The 19,621-nt window shown below is 41.6% G+C and overlaps 2 protein-coding genes across 5 annotated transcripts in view; one reads left to right on the forward strand and one right to left on the reverse strand.

Moving 5' to 3' along the window:
- Window positions 1-11,522, forward strand: part of RFC1 (replication factor C subunit 1) — a 41,943-nt gene extending 30,421 nt beyond the window's left edge. For all 4 annotated transcript variants that reach the window (XM_054203603.1, XM_054203604.1, XM_054203601.1 and 1 more), the window contains 13 exons: window positions 444-834; window positions 1,783-1,892; window positions 3,469-3,583; window positions 4,031-4,119; window positions 5,144-5,281; window positions 5,699-5,794; window positions 5,972-6,070; window positions 6,484-6,638; window positions 6,763-6,880; window positions 7,814-7,959; window positions 8,498-8,711; window positions 9,744-9,935; window positions 10,500-11,522. In XM_054203603.1, the coding sequence (XP_054059578.1) occupies window positions 444-834; window positions 1,783-1,892; window positions 3,469-3,583; window positions 4,031-4,119; window positions 5,144-5,281; window positions 5,699-5,794; window positions 5,972-6,070; window positions 6,484-6,638; window positions 6,763-6,880; window positions 7,814-7,959; window positions 8,498-8,711; window positions 9,744-9,935; window positions 10,500-10,595 (1,959 nt within the window). In that variant the 3' untranslated portion in view covers window positions 10,596-11,522. The remainder of the gene's footprint in view (window positions 1-443; window positions 835-1,782; window positions 1,893-3,468; window positions 3,584-4,030; window positions 4,120-5,143; window positions 5,282-5,698; window positions 5,795-5,971; window positions 6,071-6,483; window positions 6,639-6,762; window positions 6,881-7,813; window positions 7,960-8,497; window positions 8,712-9,743; window positions 9,936-10,499) is intronic.
- Window positions 11,416-19,621, reverse strand: part of WDR19 (WD repeat domain 19) — a 47,482-nt gene continuing 39,276 nt past the window's right edge. Inside the window, 7 exon segments of the mRNA XM_054203600.1 lie at window positions 11,416-12,485; window positions 13,223-13,262; window positions 13,265-13,298; window positions 14,976-15,099; window positions 17,225-17,375; window positions 18,015-18,096; window positions 18,750-18,874. Of these exon segments, the coding sequence (XP_054059575.1) occupies window positions 12,371-12,485; window positions 13,223-13,262; window positions 13,265-13,298; window positions 14,976-15,099; window positions 17,225-17,375; window positions 18,015-18,096; window positions 18,750-18,874 (671 nt within the window). The 3' untranslated portion in view covers window positions 11,416-12,370.

The raw sequence follows: 19,621 nt of genomic DNA on the forward strand, positions 1-19,621 counted from the left end.
TTTGTGTGTTTTTTTGGGGGGTTGGTTTGTTTGGTTTTTTTAGTGTTCAAGCTTGTAAGTGTTGTTTTGTGAGAGCTGTGCTTCAGCTTCATGGGTGTCTGATGACCCATTTATTCCAACCTGACAATCATCAGTTTTGCATTATTTTTTTTTAATGATGTATCAAGCTCAGCACGTAAGGGGACTTATAGCTTTTGCAATGACCAGAATATTTCCTGCCTCTTGCATGGGTTGCGCTACAGAACTGGTTGGCATCATGTTAACAGTAGTTTATTTTTCAGAGAGGAATACTTCTTTATCTACTCTTGAAGGCTTTTTATCAATACCTAAGCTTTGTTACTTTTGTAAGCACTCCTGTACAGGTATTCAAAGACAGCATGTTTACTTACTGCATGAGTTTTTTTGAAATTTCCCTTTAACTTTCTTACCTTTGTTTTCCTAAGGCAAAGAAAGCGGATTCAAGGCCTAAAAGGACACCACAGAAAGCTGAAAAAAGGAATTTTAGCCCCATCAAAAGGGAAGCTGATAATAAAAAATATAAGTCTACTCCTGAAAAAGGAGATTCTGTCAAATCTGTTAAGAAAGAAACCACTGCTGTTCGAAAGCTTATGGACTTTAAACGGCAAACTGTAGAGAAGAAAGAAACCCCAAAACCTAAGGAGAACTTGATTTCTGAGACTAATGAAGATGGAACGGAGAGATTGCTATGGGTAGATAAATACAAGCCTGTATCTCTTAAGGCAATAATTGGACAGCAGGGTGAGCAAAGCTGTGCCAATAAACTGCTCCGATGGCTCCGAAACTGGAACAAGAGTACCTCGGAAGATGGACAAGGTGACCAGTGCCGTTAACTTCTCTCTGTGTTCTTCCATGCCAGTCACACTGCTTGGTTCCCTGGACCGATAAGGGCCTTTGAGATGGTAGAGCAGCTCTAGAACAGGAAGGAGGCTGAAGTCAGATGCATTTTTTCGTAGCAGCAGTTGAGCCCGAGTATGGTGTGTGTGTGTGTTGTGGGTTTTTTTGTGTTGTGTGTGTGGTTGTTTGTTGCGTTTTTTCTTTTAATCAGTTGTTCACTTACCACCCGCTCTCCCTCCAAACCTAGAAAAACAAACTGTTAGGATAGGTTTTAAATCTTGTGGTATTCTCTTAAACTTGAATTTTTTTCCAGAAGAGACCAAAATAACTTTGCAGTAACGTATATAAAATTGGCCTCATATTCAGCCTAGTGAATTCTTTCTCGCCAAGAGAAATGTTGGCCAGTGCTAACCTGTCTGTACATACGGGGAAAATATGGGATAGCATTATGCATGGGGAAGAGATGAATCATTAAGGTCCTGGTTCTGCCTGACAAGCATCCTGTGTCATGTGTAGCGTGTCCTCCTGTAGACGGTTGGTTTTTTTCTGTGGTTAAAATAGTGTTCAAGCTTCACTGCTATCGGAGTGGGGTTTTTCCCTGGGGGGGTGTGTGTGCGTGTGTTTGGTTTGATGGTTTTTTTGCTGTTTTTTTTAATGATGTGGTTGTGAGAAAAATGCAGAAATGGTTATATTACATGAGTAGCACTTTGGCTGTTTTTCAGTTTAGAATCACTGCAAGTCTTAAACTAAGATGGTTTAAACAACTTTTCCCCAAATGGTTAGGATGCAGATGTGTATGTATTTTTCATATCAAGCCTTAGATGAGGAAAAACTCTAGTGATGCATGATATCTTTAAAGATTTACATGAAGTATGCAGTTTGTTTTGTAATACATACCTAGGTAAAACCTGGAATCTTCTTTTATAGCAAAGACCAATAAAACTGGAGGCAAAGATGATGGTACTGGTTTTAAAGCAGCATTACTTTCTGGTCCACCTGGAGTTGGTAAAACTACTACAGCTTCTTTGGTTTGTAAGGTGAGTTGTTATTAACAGTTGTTCCCAGCACCATTTGTAATATATTGATGCTGTATCTGGATACAGATACATTGTGCAGGTAGATATCCCTGAATTACCAGGGTCTGCTCCCAGCCTAATTCTGCTTGCTGAGAACAGGGTTACAGGTGAAAATATGTGGATGTTTAGATAGCAAAGGGTGTCTGCATTTCCTTCTGTTGTATTGCGAAGGAAACATATCACAGTATGTTGGGCCACTGGAAATGATTTTTCAAAAATCGTGAGTGTTTTAACAGTAGTTCAACAAGTCGGAGAATATTTGCACTAAATTTAGTGGGGGTTGAATTCTGGCAAGCTTTTTGAAAGTTTGATGACAGACTCTGTTGTGTTTTTTATATATCTAACAAAGAGATTTTTCCCAGACTCATTCTAAATTCCGGTACTACTTTAGGATGAGATAAGTTGACAGGGCTATGTGTCCATTTGTAAATCTGAATTTAGAAATTATTTTTTTCCTAACTTAGCTGGGACACTGTGTTCCACTAACTGTGTCCTGAGAATCAGCTGGGAACTTATTAACAGTAGCGTTGTATCAAGTTCCAGATTATTTTTGTTCCTCTGACTTGCAAGAATTTCCTTAGAATGTGATACTACCAGCTTAGAAGGGTTGAGAACTATTGTCAGCTATCTCATCTTTGTGCTGGGAAGGAATGATTTTTTTACCTCAATATTTGACTTGTATAGAGTGACTCCCAATCTCCCCCCCCGCCTTAGAGCTTTGTGCCAACAAGCTGATGCTGCACCCAAAACCAGACCTGCAGAAAAGCTGGATGTGCTGACTTGGGCTCGCTTGTGCGCTGGCATGGTCTTTTCTTGCTTCTAGCTTCCAGCTCAGCTTGTTCACAGCTTCTTCAGGTCTGCAGAGCGTTTCATGGTGCTCCACTGGAGTACCACATAAAACAGGGTGGTTCAAGCTGCAGGAACCAAGCTGTGTGCAGCTCACTGCTGTGCCTGCATGCCCCTGGCAGGGGAGTTTGCTGATAAAGGAGCAGCTGGGTTAAATTCTTCCAGGCACTGACATGCAGCCCTGCCCTGTTCTGAAGTGTTAGGACTGCTGGGGCAGCCATGTTTCCTAGCCCTTTGAATAGTTAAAAGCTTCTCTTTCCTTCACCTCCCAGAGGGATGTGGCACATTTCTTGTCCTGACGTTTTTAAGACTTTGATATGCAGCTGGAAATACCATGGAGCTTAGCCAGCCTTGGCTCGTAGTTCTGGTTCTATCCCTGGTGGCAGTTCTGTTAATCCTTCAGAACTAAATCTGTGCCACTGACAGTTTTTGAGAATTCTTCCCCTCCCCCCCCTCCCTCGGTTCTCTTCTGGGCATATCTGTTCCTTGTCAGGTTATAAATATTTTTGGAGTGTTAGAGAAAATGAGTATAAGGGAAGAAAGGAATTAAAGCCACAAATTATATGTGAAACCATGTTGTAAGAGCTTTCTTCTGGAACTCTGAAATAACTGTTTCTAATTATGAGTATGTGTGTGCTCTTTCACTGATCTGTGTTCTCATTTTTTTGTGTGGTTTGTGTGTTTGGACTAGGAACTGGGGTATAGCTATGTGGAGCTGAATGCCAGTGACACTCGCAGTAAGAACAGTCTAAAGGAAGTAGTTGCTGAATCGCTTAACAACACCAGCATCAAAGACTTCTGTTCTGGTACGTCTATTGTTTGAAGGAGGATTCTTGTTGTGTTAAGAGTCTGGTTACAGGAGGGATGGAGCTTCCTCATTACACAACAGCATTAGGAATTTAACTTGCTTATCATGTGGAGGGATCCAGCTCTAATAGGGATGGCTTCATTTAGTATTTCATCTTCAATTGTAGAATTAAATCCTGCAATTAGTAGAATCAGTTGTTAACCTGTGCAAACTATTCAAGAACTCTGCAGTTGCTCTTCTGTTGCATGTCTTGGAAGATGACACAAGACTACGGTCAGTTCTATTCTGTGAACATAGATTCACGTGATCAAGCGGTGGAGCAAGAGGTTCACCACCACCTCAGTTGTCTAGGATGGGCTTACCTAACCTGTAAAGCATTGGGGAAAACTCTGAGCAAGACCCTATTTTATTCCCATCTCATTTTCTTGTCCATATTCATTTTCAGGCACATCCTCATCAGTTAGCGGGAAACATGTATTGATCATGGATGAAGTGGATGGTATGGCAGGCAATGAAGACAGAGGAGGGATTCAGGTGAAACTGCTATAGTTACTAGCGTATGCCATTGCTAAGAGTTCATACTAGATACAGCACAAAATATTTCAGGCCAGTCTGTTGTCCTTAACCCATGGTCCATAGAGAGTTGCTGTAGCATACAGTTTATTTGACCTATTTTAGAAGTCTCTTTGTGTAAGGATAAGTATGCATTGGTAGAGGCGGGGGAAAAATGCTTCTGTAAGAGAAACCTGGAGCAATGCACTTGGGTGCATGTGCTTTAGATGTTTGTTCTGGACAAGTGAATTTATCCTCAGGTCTCTGCAGCTGACATCTACCTGCAGTGGGAGGTTTGTAGTCTGGCTGTGACAGTTGCTGTCTTCAGTAGGCAGTAACACTGAATAAATAATGGAGCATAGGCAGTATTACCCTTTGTTCTCCTTAGCAGCTCCAGTTCTAACTTTTGAAGATTTCCTGTGGTCACATACAATCCTTTCACAATAAAGGCACACAGATCTTTAGCTCGGATGCAGACATTTACATTGCAGGAATATGAAATTGAACTGAATCTCACTTTCATTAGAGCAGGCAAAAAGTCTGTTCTGGTAAGCCTAATGATGCTGAAGCCTCAGGGTTGAGCTCTTTGGGCAGGAAGAGATGATCTTTTTACTTCCTGCTCCTTCAGTGCTTGCGGCAGGGTGCAGTCAGAAAAATGCGTGCTCCCTCTGGGCGTAGGCCACAGGTTGAACTGAATCTAGTTCTGCACGTGGACAGCTCTCCTCTGGGCTAGTGATCTTAATTGCTTCATGAAGAACAGTCTAAACATGGTTGCTGGAAGTGGGTAGACAGAAGATTTATTGCAGCTGAATAGAATAGTAAGTGGAAAAAGCAGGAGAGGGACTCGGTTTTCACTGTGTGGAAACATGGTTACAGTAGGAAGAGTTTTATAGACTTGCATTAGTTAAGGATCTGATTTAAGGCGGGGATTAATGCTGCTTGGTATGACACTTGAATCATTCTCTGAATTATCTGATGTAATAATTGTAATGTGTTTAAATCACAGGAGTTGATTGGTTTGATTAGACACACAAAGATACCCATCATCTGTATGTGTAATGACCGCAACCATCCTAAAATTCGTTCCTTGGTCCACTACTGTTTTGATCTTCGTTTTCAGAGACCTCGTCTAGAACAGATCAAGGTAAGAAGGCTGTGGCTGTACGGGCTGCACTGAATTACCATCAGTAACTTCTCTCTTCGTGTGGCAGAAAGTATATGGAATTGGAAACACCACTTAAAACTTAATGAATCACCTCAGTGAGTAACTCTGCTTTTCAAAGTGGGTTGTCTGAGTTTTTCTTCCCAAAGAATGAAGTATCCCAAAGCCTTTCAGATTTAGAAGTCTATCTTAAATATATACAAATATTTTTTTAAACAATCATGCACTCTTTTTTTTATATCAATGACAAAGGATAACATATGTTTATGGGAGAAAATTTAAATTTTACATCCTTTAAAAACCTATAAAAACACACTAACACTCTTTCATAGATGTGTCAATGTGTTCTGTAGGGATAGGAATTCTCTGGTGACAATTTCTCAATTGTGTGCGTTACAGGGTGCCATGATGTCTATTGCATTTAAAGAAGGTTTAAAAATTCCACCACCTGCTATGCAAGAGATAATCCTGGCAGCAAATCAGGACATCAGACAGGTCAGTACCAATTCACTATCAGTGTCCATTCAGAGGGCATGGTGTTTACAAGTCCTTGACTTCAATGTGGTATTTGAACAGTGTTATTATTTTTATATATGGAGATCAGGCTGTTTTCTGCTCAAGTCTTCCATTTAAATGCTCTTATTCTACCAAATTGTCAATCTTGTTCTTTAGGTTTTACATAACCTTAATATGTGGTGTGCAAAAGATAAATCATTGACCTATGATGAGGCTAAAACGGATGCCGGCAGAGCCAAAAAGGATATCAAACTGGTAAGTGTAAAATACTGGATTGGCTTTTACTGTCATTGTGATATAATCACTAGGCTTTGTAAGCAACTTGTGAAGTAAAGCACCAACAGCCCAGATGCAGGGAGCTGTCAAACTTGCCACAAATATTTGAAGAGCAATAAATCCAGGACTGAGTATATATTTTGATGTAAGATGCAATCACGAAGCTCATACTTCTCATCCCAAGTCCTCTATTTAGGAGAAAATTCTCTTAATTTCAGAGGTAAAACACAATTCTCAAAACTGGCAAAGCGCTAGGAAGGAAATACTGAACACTGGACCCAACCAGATATTGTTGGGTACCATCACTAAAGTAATTTTGTTGACATTGTGCTGTGTGTTACTGTTTGAGTGGACCTGCAGCCCACTGACTTCTTGAAATATCATTTACTTAGGGCCCTTTTGATGTTGTCCGGAAGGTTTTTGCAACAGGAGAGGAGGCTTCTCGTATGTCTCTTATAGACAAATCGGATCTGTTCTTCCATGATTATTCCCTGGCACCTCTCTTTGTTCAAGAGAACTATGTACATGTGAAACCAGCCGCTGCTGGGTGAGTTATTGCATACCCTAAACTGACATAGGCTTTTGTGTCAGGGAGTAAAACTAGACTAAAACCTACACCTGGATATTTCTGCTTTGTAATACAGTCAACTTTGCTTTTTTTTTTTCCCCAGAGGAAATCTGAAGAAGCACTTGGTGCTTTTGAGTAGAGCAGCTGATAGTATATGTGATGGTGATATAGTGGACAAGCAGATTCGTAGCAAGCAAAACTGGAATCTTCTTCCAACACAGGTGAGCATTTAACACTTATTTTATGTGCTTTTTTGGGAGTCCAGTGTAAAAGTAAAAAACCTGGTGTTTCAGTATAATTTTAATGTATGCTTCATGTAGTATTCTCTGCTCTGCTGGTGAGTAGAGCTGTTTCCCATATTCGTATTGTTGAACCCACACTGTATTATGAAATTAAGTCTTCTGAAACTTGGAAGAGTTTGAAGCTTCTTCATGGAGCATAGGAGCACATGGCACACGTCACTTCTGACGTGCAGTCACAAGCCTACTCGGTCTGATTTATGTGTCCTCTCCCAGCCTCTTGCCGGGCCAGTATTTCTCCCAAAGCACGGAGGACTGAAGCTTCATCACTGTACTACTTTTAACAATCGCTGAAACATTGACAAGACTTGTGCTTAAGGGATTCTGACTGTTATCAGAGAATCTGTCATAGGTTAAGTTGGAAGGGGCCTCTGGAGGTCATCTAGTCCCCCCCTCTGCTTAGTGGAGGTCCAAAAAGATGAGTTGCTCAGGAACTTGCCTGGCTGAGTTTATGTAGATCTGTGGTGTTCTTTGGAAATGTCTCCTTCACGGTGTCCATCTGCTGGCGACTGCAGCGTGTATTTGTGTGAAGTCAGCTGTCTGACTGCACTCTAAAATGGGAAATGAACAGGCTTTTATTCTTTCCTTTTTTTAAATGGCTTTTAAAACACAGATAATCTCACGGATATTTTTAGAACATGGTAGCAAATAGGGTGGTACAAGAGATGAAGCTGTAACCTAACAGGGGTTGAACAGAAACAAGCAACCAAGAAAGAGCTCTCTTAAAACGAGCCATTTGCCCTGTGGAACTGTATTCACTATCCCCCTTCGTGCAGACAAGTAGGGTAGTATGTCACGGTGTCAGTGAGACTGATCCCTTGTGATTTGAGTTTGGCACGTGTGTTACTTTTTCAGGCTATTTATGCAAGCGTTCTCCCAGGGGAGCTGATGAGAGGTTACATGTCCCAGTTTCCTGTCTTTCCCAGCTGGCTGGGGAAATTTTCATCCACGGGCAAACATGATCGTATCATTCAAGAACTGGCAATGCACATGAGTCTCAGGTAGTACCAACATTCCTCCTCTTCATTCTCCTTCCTCATATCGACACGGATTATTTAGTTCTTGTGTAGTTCATTACTTACTGTTAACTCCTTGCTGTGCTGGGTACAGACTGAAGTGTATATCCTGTCAATATGCTTGTACGTTGTTGGTGACACTTTATTGGCACTTAATCTGTCGGACTGCAAACACTTCTAGTGTACTCAGCAGTACTGTAACCTTCCCCCTCCCCCGCGAAGCTGTTGTTTCTCAGTTAGGGATGTGTTTTCCCCAGACTGTTCGGTGTCACAGAATCACAGAATCTTCATGGTTGGAAAGGACCCTTAAGATCATCGAGTCCAACCAAACAGTGTCTGAATGCCTTGCATTGGTTATCCCGGATGCAGGTATAGCAAAAGGAATGGCACGCTACAACTTACAGTTAACTCTTCAGGCAGCCGATTTTTCGATTTGCTGAGGGCCTTAGCTACAGGCTGCCTGTGTTTCGAAGTGAGTGGTGGTGGTTGTACAGATTTACTTACTACTTTCAATTTGACAAAGGACCCAGGCGTGCAAGAGGACAGTAAACATGGAGTATTTGCCCTATTTGCGGGATGCGCTTGTCCAGCCCTTGAAAGACCTTGGAGCAGATGGCGTACAAGAAACTATAACGTTCATGGACTCTTACTGCTTGATGAAAGAAGATATTGAAAATATCATGGAAATAAGCACATGGGGAGGCAAACCCAGTCCTTTTTCAAAGCTGGATCCCAAGGTAAAATTCACTAGGGAATTTTTTCCTTTTCTTCTGTATCTTTAAAAAGAAATGCCTAGAATAAAAGGTGAGATACAGATGTGCTGATGAAAGGCTGAAGTTGGTGCAGCTGCTTATTATCTGTAATTTAATTCATGGTAGTCTTTGCAAGATCAGCTGTCAGACATGCTACCAAAGGTTCTGGGGTATGTCTTAAAAGATAGCCAGGCTGTGCTTCATTCAGGAGTCTTACACCTGATCTTCCCGGTGTAAAGGGTTGCTGGGAGTCGGCCGTGTCTGGGGCACAGCAGTGGAATGTAGAAGGGACAGGCAAAGCCAGTACCTTTCCAGCAGCAAGCTCCTGGTCGAAGCTCTATCACCTTCAGGCCTTTCTTACCACTGTACAAAGGAGGAGGGACGCAACTCTATTTGTTGCAGTGCGGGCGCTGAATTACAAGGCTGGCTTGCAGCTTCCACCTTCTGCAGTCTAGTTAGGCTGAACTGCCGGACCCGGGGGAACTTCGTGTGGTGCTTCCAGCTAGTCCCCTTCTGTGGGTGGGACTCTCACCTGGCACAAGGTGAGCTTAAGCTCAAGTCCCTGCCACAAACTGGGCAGGTGCGAGATCTGAACCGTCATTTCCCCCATCTCAGGGTGGATGCTCGGGGAAGAGAAGAATCTTTTCTGCTGATATCTAAACTTACACTATTGGGTATTTACACCTGGTCTGAAGAGGCTGCTCTGGGTCTTCAGTGCTGCTGAGGGTGGACTTGGATTAGGTGGCAGCAGAACAGTGCTGAAATTATTGGAGGCCTAAGCAAGAAGCATCTGGAGATGCACAGTCTGAGAATTGTGCAGGACTCATTTAAAATGCGCCTTCACCATACAGCTCTTAGCTGCTTTCTCTGTCCTTTTGAGACAGTGTCCTCCTCTACAAATTTTTGGTCCCATCTTCCCAAAGGAAAGATGATGTGGAATCCCTAGCCAAGAGTTGGTTAGCTAACAACCAGCACTTCCTAAGCTGATGCTTATGGTGTTTCCTTCCACCCTGACAGGTCAAAGCAGCTTTTACACGTGCCTACAACAAAGAGGCGCATCTCACTCCATATTCACTTCATTCTGTCAAGACACCTAAAAGGCAGTCGGGATCTGCGGTGACCTTAGAACTGAACGAAGGCTTGAATGTGGAAGAGATCCAGTCTGATGAGGATGAGGAAGATACTGTTGAAAGTGATGCAATGATTAAGGTGACTTAGTTTCCTCAGTGTTAAATTACCATGCTAAACTGTTTTCTTGGTTTTAGTTACCTTTCTGGGACCCATAACATCATCTGAATGAAAAAAAAGTATTTGATAGTAGCTACTGAATACATCATCTCTCAACTTTTGAATTCTTAACTAGTAGTGGTGTGAAAAAGTCTGTTATTTCCATCCACTGACTTCTGCTTGAATGTTGGATCCAAGCGAGGCATCGCTGTAAATTTGTGAATATGGCATCCGATTCCAAAACTTAGTAGTATTTTCGGTGCTGGTGGGGAGGGTGCCATTGGTGAGGAGCAGCCACAGGCCTTGGCGTGTGGTTATCCCAGACGGCAATGCCAGCAATGCCCTTTGTCTGTATCGCCAAATCAGGGAACTGTGCTCGGCCGTTAAGACTGAGTGTTGTAGAGTCTGTGCTCTCCGTGGCATTTAAAAACTTGATACCCAAAAGGGGAGGGGAAGAGACAGCTTTTTCTTTTAACGCTTATAGCATTTTGACTTATGCTTTTGTCAGGGTGCAGTTGGATTTGAAACTGTGTATTCTGTTTGTAGCAAAAAAAGCCGAAGTCTTCCAAGTTGCCAAAAAGAGAGAAAAATGAAGAAACAACAAAAAAAGAAGGGAAAAGAAAAGAGAAGACAAGACATTAAACAAAATAAAGTCTTGCTCTGGATGCAGCTTTGCTTATCTAACTTCTGGCAGGAACATAAAACCGATCCAGCGACGGAGCTGGGGAAGCAGACCCAGCGCGTTGGAACCGCTCCTCTTATAGAGGCGGTGGAGCCGCTGCGCGCTCTGTGCAGCGCGGTGCTGACTCCTGACGTGCTGCGACGTTACAAGTGAGAAATGCCCTTGTGCCACAAACACTGGGGTGCGTAAACACAATGAAAATATGATCCTTAGTTACCTGGCAGTTACGCTAAGTCTTCCTAGGACTTTACTCTTTTTTTTTTTTTTTAATAAGTCCCCTGACATTATGTGGTGAATTTACTCTTGTAAATAGTACATGATGCAAGTCCCCTGCCCCCAATCTAAATTGCGTATTTGTACATTACAGGAATTAAGCAGTGTATAAATTTACAATAAAAGGTTTCACAGGAGTCTTTTAAAGTTTTGGTTAAGTTCATGGAGTGTTCTGTCTCTCCTCCCCCCCCCTTTTCTTCCAAGGTTTTGGCTTCCCTTCATGTACAGGACGTGGTGTTATTCTCTTCCTACAACTTCCCTTTTGTTCAGTTAAAGATAGAGAAAAGCAGTGAGGGGTTTGGTTCCAAAACTTGAGGAGCCTGTGCTTGTATGAGTTGTATCTTTAATCAAAACCAGAAAGGAATACTTAAAGTAAGAAATGTTTAATAGAAAATACTCATAAAAGTTCAGAACTGATGTTGAAAAAGAGAACACTAGGGGTTTTTTTTGCCACTCACGTAACACAGAATGTCCCTTGGTTTGTCTTTGGTGCAGATAAAATGCAAATTTTACTTGGTAAGAAGAATCATCAATCAGTTTTATTACTATAATAAATCAAAGTACAAAATTTATCAAAAGCTAAATAAATATTTACAGGCTATCACAAAATAGAAGTGGCTTGGTTGTTGTTATTAAATCCCAGTGGGGAAAAGATGCGTAATGTAGTGATAGAGCTTTCCCCGCCGCTTGCCAGCCAACGCGTGCAGCTCTGAAAATAAAAAGAGGTGGTTAGTCATATCCCAAGATACAAAGACTGTGATAGCAAACAACGAGGTTTTCTCAGACTGAAAGAAAAAAGGAAATTAACAAAAATGAGGTTATTTTGGTGTATAGAACTTATATTATCACTTGTGCATTACTATGACCTGTAACTTTTCACATCAGGTTTGCACGAGGAAATCTGCCTTCAAATGTCAAAATTAATGAGGAACTTCTTTGTTAACTCCTTTTCAGTTACCATTCCTTTAACAAAACTGAAGTCTTGTAGCCGAGTGTGTGGTACAGACAGAGCAGTTGTCTCGTTCTTTGAAATATGAGTCTTTCAAGCTAACACCATGTTGCTGGTTTGCTCCTTGGCTTGTTGGTAGATCTCTAGATGCATTTGATGATGCCGAGATCTTCAAACTGTTCTCTGCGCTACTGGAGCACAACTGGCGTTCAGGAACATGTTCCAAACAGAACATGTTGCAGATGGTAACGTGATCACAGAGGTAAGCTGGTTTAAAGCCTCCCAACTGGAATGATTTAATAACCAGGTTAGTTGCAGTTGCAGAAGGTACTGGTGTTTGTACGTCTGAGAGCAGACAGGCGATACAGCTGGGCTTCAGTTACCCGAGGGACAGCCCTAGGCTGTAAGTTGCATTTTTGAATGCTGTATTTCCCTTGCTGGGAAAAACTCCCCATGTCCTCTCGAATGAGCCCCGTTAAGTAAAAAAACACAGGCTCTAGCACATACCTGAATTTATTGGTCCCCATCTTCTGGTTTGAGGTACTGTGTGCAGTCGTTTATTTTCTTAAGATGAACAATGTTAATCCTTTCAGAACACATTGGACATACGTTTTCGGTCTGTAACATGCTGTTTCAAAAGAAGGGTGACCAGTCAAGTGATAATTCTAACATTTTTCAGATGAAGGGCTGGGCCTGAGGCAGAGAGCATAGAGTATGTTCTGACCTGTGCTGTGTAACAAATACAGGCCAGAGCAATGGCCGCTTCCGTCTAGGCGTAGCAAAGTTTGTTCATTTTTAACATTTGAGAACTAACATCCTGAGAGGAACGCTGCAGAGGTTTGCTTGGGCATGAGGAAAACTTGGCAACTAAAACATATGCAAAGGAGCTTGGGCTAGAACATGATGCTTCTGCAGCTTCACAGTGCCCGACACCTGAACAGAGCTATCCCGTCCCCCTCTCACACAGACGATTACTGGGGACGATAATCTAACACCCCGTTCTGTCTGTGTTTTGTTTGTTTTGGTGACTGTTGCTGTGCCTGTGTTCCCCCTGCCCCTCCTCTCAGGCCTTCTTCGGGCAAGGAGCTGAGAAACCTACCCAAGCCCCCTCCCCTCCATCTTCAGTACTGCTCCTGTTGTTGGAGCCCAGCAGCGCCAGCTGAGTTAATTCTTATCATAGTTTTTGGTTGGCTTTGAAGTGAAGTGAGGTGTGAGTACGTTAGACGAGACTACCAAGTAAGGGATATTCCTCTTCTGCACCCTCCCCCCTGCAAGCTGTTACATGGTTTTAGTACCAAATGGAGGAGTTTGCTAAAATGTGAACAAACACTGGAATCCTGCAACAGAAAACAAATCCCAACTTACTTCTTGAATTCTGAGTACAGGGCAGGAAAGTCACAGTGGGGCAGACTGTCCAGTCATCTCGCAGCATGTGCCGACCCTGCGCGCAACAGCCACAAGTCATTAAACGGCATGTGCCGTCCTGGTACACGGGGCATTGAGATTTGTACCCGTGATTGTGAAAAAGTCTCAGCAACCGCGTTCTACAGATCCTGAGGAATCAAAAAACCAAACCCATAATAGCGTCGCTGTAAAAATTCTGTAACTAGAAAAGGAGCTCTCTGCGAGATGCAGTGTTTTCATTCTAATTCTCATTTCTCTTTTAAAAAAAGAAATCTAAGAACGTGTGGAATTAAACCTTTTAAAAATTCTTTTAGTTTGGTAATTCTAGAATGCTGGCTGTAGACCTGTGTCTCGAGATGTATGTAAGTCAACTGCGATTTTTGGTGGTGCAGTGACATTCAAAAAATGCCCCCAAAGCCACGTCACCTGAACCCAAGAGGTCGCATTCAATGCCATCAAGTTTGTGACATAGCAGCTGCCTGGCACTCGCCTCTTCAATCAGAAATTATTTCCTCTGTTCCGGTGTGGTTTACTAATTTGCTTTTGATACAAAGAATTCATATAAACTTTTTCACTACTCTAAAACGCAACAGCACCTTGAACTATACTGAGAGATTTATGTTCTAATCCAGTAGACTCTTTTGACACTGACTCTCATAAGATATTTGAAAATGCTGTATTTCTAATGATGTTACAAATACCTGTGATGTAAATGAACTATAACCAAGACAGAGCTTAATAAATATAACTTGAAATATACGTGAATCTGTACTTTACCTTTGGCCTGTAAAGCTATATTTTAAAGCCTTGTGGTTTTTTGTTAAGATAATACTTTAAAATATACTGGTCATCTTATTCTGCTAAACCAATAAAGTTAAAAAAATAGATAATTGCTATAAATATATTTTTTTTTGTAAAATGTAATTCTTTAGTTTTAATAAAGAATGCTAACTCCAACATTTGGTTCCTGTTCATGTAAATTTTGATTTTTCTGTAGTTCTAGTGTGATAAATCACCTGAACCTAGTTAAAATGAGGTGTGAGGATTTTGTACTGATGCTGGTTAGCAGTGGGAGGCAGGGCTCTTCCCCTGGGATGTACCCCATCCATACCTTTTCAGTACGGTCTCAAGTATAGCCTGAGACAAAAACGTTAAAACTTCTCATTTCTGTTAGGCTCAGTAATGTAAAATCCTGAGGTCACTGGCTGAATGTTACTTAACCCAGGAAGTGCCTAAAAATTCTGGGCAATGCCCAAACCAGATTTTTGAAGTGGTGTGGGTTGGGCTGTTTTTTTTAATTATTTGAAGTCTTGGCAGCGTGGGGTTTATGGGGGGAGAGCTGTGCTCTCCACAAGCTCCTGCACATGGAAGAAGAGACGGAGATGTCCATCTCGGCCGTGACTGCTCTGAGCCCTGGAGCACCTCAGCAAAGGGCTGGGCAGGCACCAACCCCACAGTCCTGTCTCTGCCTTCTCCCGTGGGCACCTGCTGCACCCAACGCTGTTGTAGGTGACAAATAAGGACACCCTACGATAGCTAAAGACAACAAAAATGTTTTTTCACCAATTTGGTAACTGCCTGGGAAAAACCCCCAGCAAACCAACCCACAAAAACGTTTAGCTTGAAGCTACTGGCAAACCAAAGCTGTTCAGATGAACTTATTTTTAAAAGGCAAGAAAAGCTTTGTGTTCGTTCTGGTGCTGCAGCCACTCACAGTTGCAATACAGTACGGGAGGTTGTTTTTACAGCCGGGACACAGAAGTTCGCACTCTGGGAGCTGGAACGCACAATAGGGACAGGCTGTTGTTGGCTCCTCTGCCTCTGTTGTGTCTGGGCGTCTAGAAGTAAGATACAAACGTGAATAAAAACCTCAAGCACGTTGAACTTGACCGGAGATGTTTTACAATGCCTTTGATGTTTAGCAAGGGCTTTTTCTGTGAGTTATTTTCATAGTTTCCCGTTGCCATTTTATATTCTACCAGATAATTCCTTTTAACTATCAACCAAGCTTCATCACAATTATGTAAACTCAGAAATAGGTTATTTTTACCATTTAATTTGAAACAGTACAACCTTTTTAAATCTGTAACAGATCAGAATACTTTGAAATCTTTCAAAACTCATGACCTATATGTATAGAATATAAAGCTATGGCTTCTCTGTTTCAGTGTTTTTCTGTGACAGGAGTGACCACAAAGAATTGAAGTAATGAGCCATGAAAGTGGCATCCTGGTAGGACTCTACAGCTCGTAACTGCCTTTCACAGAGTTTGGTGCTTGTTTCAGCCAAGTGTGGGTCAGAATGATGGTCCTGATCCAGCCATCACGGCACCTGGGGGCTGGTGGGGGGGCAGGGGGAGACCTTTTTTCAGGTTTCTTGTGTGACGTTTAATCTTCCATGGAACAGTTATAGATAAAGAGCTTGGATTCGCTTTTAGCATATTTTCCAATGAAGAGGATGCGTCTTTTCTAACGTTTAACCTAGTAACCTTGGAGACAATTAGATGGCTTCCTTAGTTATTTCGGTACTTAGCCTAATTAGAAAGCCTGGTTTCTCAGTTTACTAGCCTGGGCACGTATGTTTCCCTCACAAAACGGCCTGTTCCTTTGTCTCAAGAAACCTGCGGTATGAATAAACATGCTAGATTAGGAATGGCTTTTAACAGTGATGGAACATACTGGAATGTTCTAGAAATATTAACAAGCAGGCAATAGGGAAGAACTTTGCATGACTTTCAAAAAAGTGGTTAAAAGACATGGAACAGAATAAGACAAACAGTTGTCGCAGTGCTCATCTGTGGTAACCTACTGCTGTTCGGCATGCTTATGCATGAAAACAAGGCGATGACACAGCTTGTACATAGTATTCAGGTGGATATAGGCCAGAGCCAGCTTCAAAGAACTTTAAAAACAGTCAAAGCAAATGAAGTAGGCTGGAACAGCGACTCATTCTGCTGCTACATCAGTCCATGGGTTGCTCTTATCTTAAATTGAACTGAATCTTAAATTCAGTGTAGTTTTGGCCCTGCCTCCTCCAGAAAGGTCGTGAAAGAGTATCACAGAAAGGCTGTGAGCTAAAATAGCTACGTAAGCTGAAACACTTCAGGTCCTGAAAAAATACAACTGGTAGAGGGGAAATAAGCAAAAATAGAGGGCTATAAAATCATAAGTGACACACAAAAGGCTAGATCTCTCCCAACAGGAAAACTACGAGGCATCACGTTAAAGTAGCTAGGGACCAGTCTGGGCACAATGGACCTTCTTGTCACAGGAGTCACGTGCTGCTAAAAATTTACATGGCTTCAAGCAGAGAGACTGGAGAAGCTCATGGAGAAGAACTTAGAGACTTAATAAATACCTAAAACACCCCCAGGGGCTCAGCAAGTCCCTAAGCCTCAAAATGGTTAGAGCCTGTTAGAATAAGTAAGAAAAGCATTATATATGCTTGCCCTGCTCTTATAGGCTCACCTACGCGTCCTCCTTTGGCAGAAAATATTGTCTAGGATCTGTCAAAACAGAACTTCAGATAAGGAAGAAAATGTCAAGATTCCATCTATTTTACTTGCCCTTCCATTCTTTTTTACCTCAGCCATTTACTCAGTCGCCTGAATCACAGAAGAGGACACTGCTCATGCTGCAGCAGCGACCAAGTTTACATGGACATTCCTAACCAGAGAACAACTAAAGCTGTAAGGCTGCACTCACGTCTGTGTGGATGAGATGGAAAACGTTGCTGCTGGTTAGGAAGCATTGTACATACACATGGCATTTAAGGTTTATCGCATCCAAGGGAACAGAAGAGCCTTTAATTTTGAGAGAAGGGGGGAAATGGTTCTTAGCCTTCCAAATTTGAGACAGTGAAATAATAAGAAATCAGGATCAAGCCCATAGGCTTTATGAACAAAAATAACAAATAAAGCCTTGATACTGTGTACATTTGAAAGTACAGATTAACATCACTCACCTGACCATTGCTTCAATTTTCTTTTTGTATTTAAGATCTATTTTATTACGATACTCGGGTCTCATCAACATCGCAGCAAAATTGAAGGCTGAATTCTTCAATCCTGCTCTATGACACTCGATTACAGTTGAAGTCAAAATTGGCACAATGTCTGTAAGAGAATGAAACAATGATGTGAAATATTTATTTACCTATATACACGTGGAAAGCCTTTGAGCTAATATGGCTAAAAATGTACTGATGAAAAATAAGGGTATTTTACTTCTTCCTCATGGTACACAGTTGCGCCATTTGTGCAATTCCTGTAACCAAACATAAGAAAATCATGGTTCCACCTCTCACTGCCTTGTGTTTCTGAAGCCCAGCATGGCAGCAGGCATGTTTGGATTATAACCATTTCTCCCTAATCCGGTCTGCCCCGTTTAAAGTCTACATTTTAGACTACATTTTCCAGGTACCCAAACGGTATTTTCAAAAGAAGATGGATCAGAATTTTGTGATGAAGTTGCAGAACCAATCAGTTCATTACATACGATCCTGAGCCTCTGTGTGGTTCAGGCAGCTCAGTACTGGTTATGGTGGGAGAGGACAGATGAAACTGCTGGTGAGGAACCCATCCTGGAGGCCGTATATATCAAAGCGCTATCCTGCGGAGGACAGCAGAGCACACTCTGCATTTACACTTTCTCGTGTGCCCTACAGGATCGTAGGAGGAGAATGTACCTTCTAACGCAACGATTAATGAATTGTCCTGTAGAGCACAGCATGCTCCTCTGCTGCCAGCACTTACGTGACGGGAACTTGCTGATGTTGTTGGCTACCCGGATAAGCATACGTGCTCCCTTCATGTGGTCACCACGTTTCACGTGCGTCTGGAATACAACAAACGTATCAAATTATCTGGAGCCTTTAGAGAGTAATTCCTGCAGCCTGCTCTTGGCGTTCATCCTTCTGGGAGCTGAACGCCCACGGCTCTTTCATGAAACCGAGCAGAGGTGTATCTTGCGCCAGAGAAAGGACCAGAGACTTGATAGTGGCTCTTTCCCAGAAGTGTCTTTCTGGCCTCCAGCCCACCATTTGCCCGCTCTTGCCTCACTGCCGGTAGGGAGGGAGGGCAGAAGCTGGCTGGAGCTGAACAGACATCCTGATGGGCCAGGGGTTAACTACTAGAAATCATTTGAGCCCCCCCTGCTTCATCTCATTTACAGAAAAGCAGCGATCTGCTTATGAATAATAATAACAACGTATAATAGTACTAGCAGCATAACGTATTTGTAAGTATGAATGCAAAAGAAATAAAGGAAGCCAGATGCAGGTTTTTAATTATTCATCATTTAAAAAAGAATATGCTAATCAAAGAGGCAGAAACAACCAAAGGGTATGGATTGTCCCTGTTAGCACACACTTGGATTCTCACATACAACTTACATGACAAAGTAATTTACGTATAGAGAGCATCCACATATACAGTTCAATAAATTAGACTGTGCAATTCATGCATAAATTCAGTTTCTCAATTCATTACCTTCACTAAAATATAGCTGTGTAGAATCATAAGGTTTGTAGCCATCTCAGAAGGAATTTTAATCTTCTGGGTCTTTAACTCTGAATACATACTGAAAAGAACATCATGTGCATTTCGGTAGTTTCCTTAAAAACAAACAACACTGAACAGTGAATTTAATTTTTTGTAACAATTTCTTTACTAATGACATCTATGGAAGTTATATTGATTCTTAGAGCAAAACATTTGCATGACAATTTCTTTGGAAAGTCACAAGCAGTTGCTTGTCACCGTACCCTACATGATGTCAGACAGGGAGTTAAGTAAGAAAAAAAACTACACTTGGAGAAGTCATCTGAACAGTAGCAAAAGGCATTTGTGGATGACAATTGCATAGAATGAAATTTAAAAAATGGAAGATGCTGTAGCCAATAGATTGCTTCCACAATAAAGAGGAGATGAGGTATTTTTAGAGCATTTGGAGATGTTACCTCTTTTTGTTCTTCAATATCAAATATTCAAAAGCTGTTTAAATGTTAATTTAACATACTTTTACTTTATCATTTGCTTTGGCATCTCCTTGCCTCTGCAACCAAACCCCAAACCTTTCACAGAGACAATTAAAATTTGAACGTTAATTCACTAGATTATACTGCTTCAAGGTCACTATCAAGCATTGTCTAGAAACTTTAGAATTTAATTAAATTATCAACCTAGCTGAAAATGACCAGTGCTTAGCATGGTTAGTCTAAGCTTGCTGTTCGTTCTTGCTTTGGTTTACGTTGTTTTGGGTTTTGTTTGCTTTTTTTTTTCATTATTAGAGTATAAGGAAGTCATACTCTTTGCAGTTGGAGGCATTTAAAGAAAATTTCAGATTCAGTTATGTCATCAGA

This window comes from Rissa tridactyla, chromosome 5 (assembly GCF_028500815.1).
Source record: "Rissa tridactyla isolate bRisTri1 chromosome 5, bRisTri1.patW.cur.20221130, whole genome shotgun sequence".
Lineage (NCBI taxonomy): Eukaryota > Metazoa > Chordata > Aves > Charadriiformes > Laridae > Rissa > Rissa tridactyla.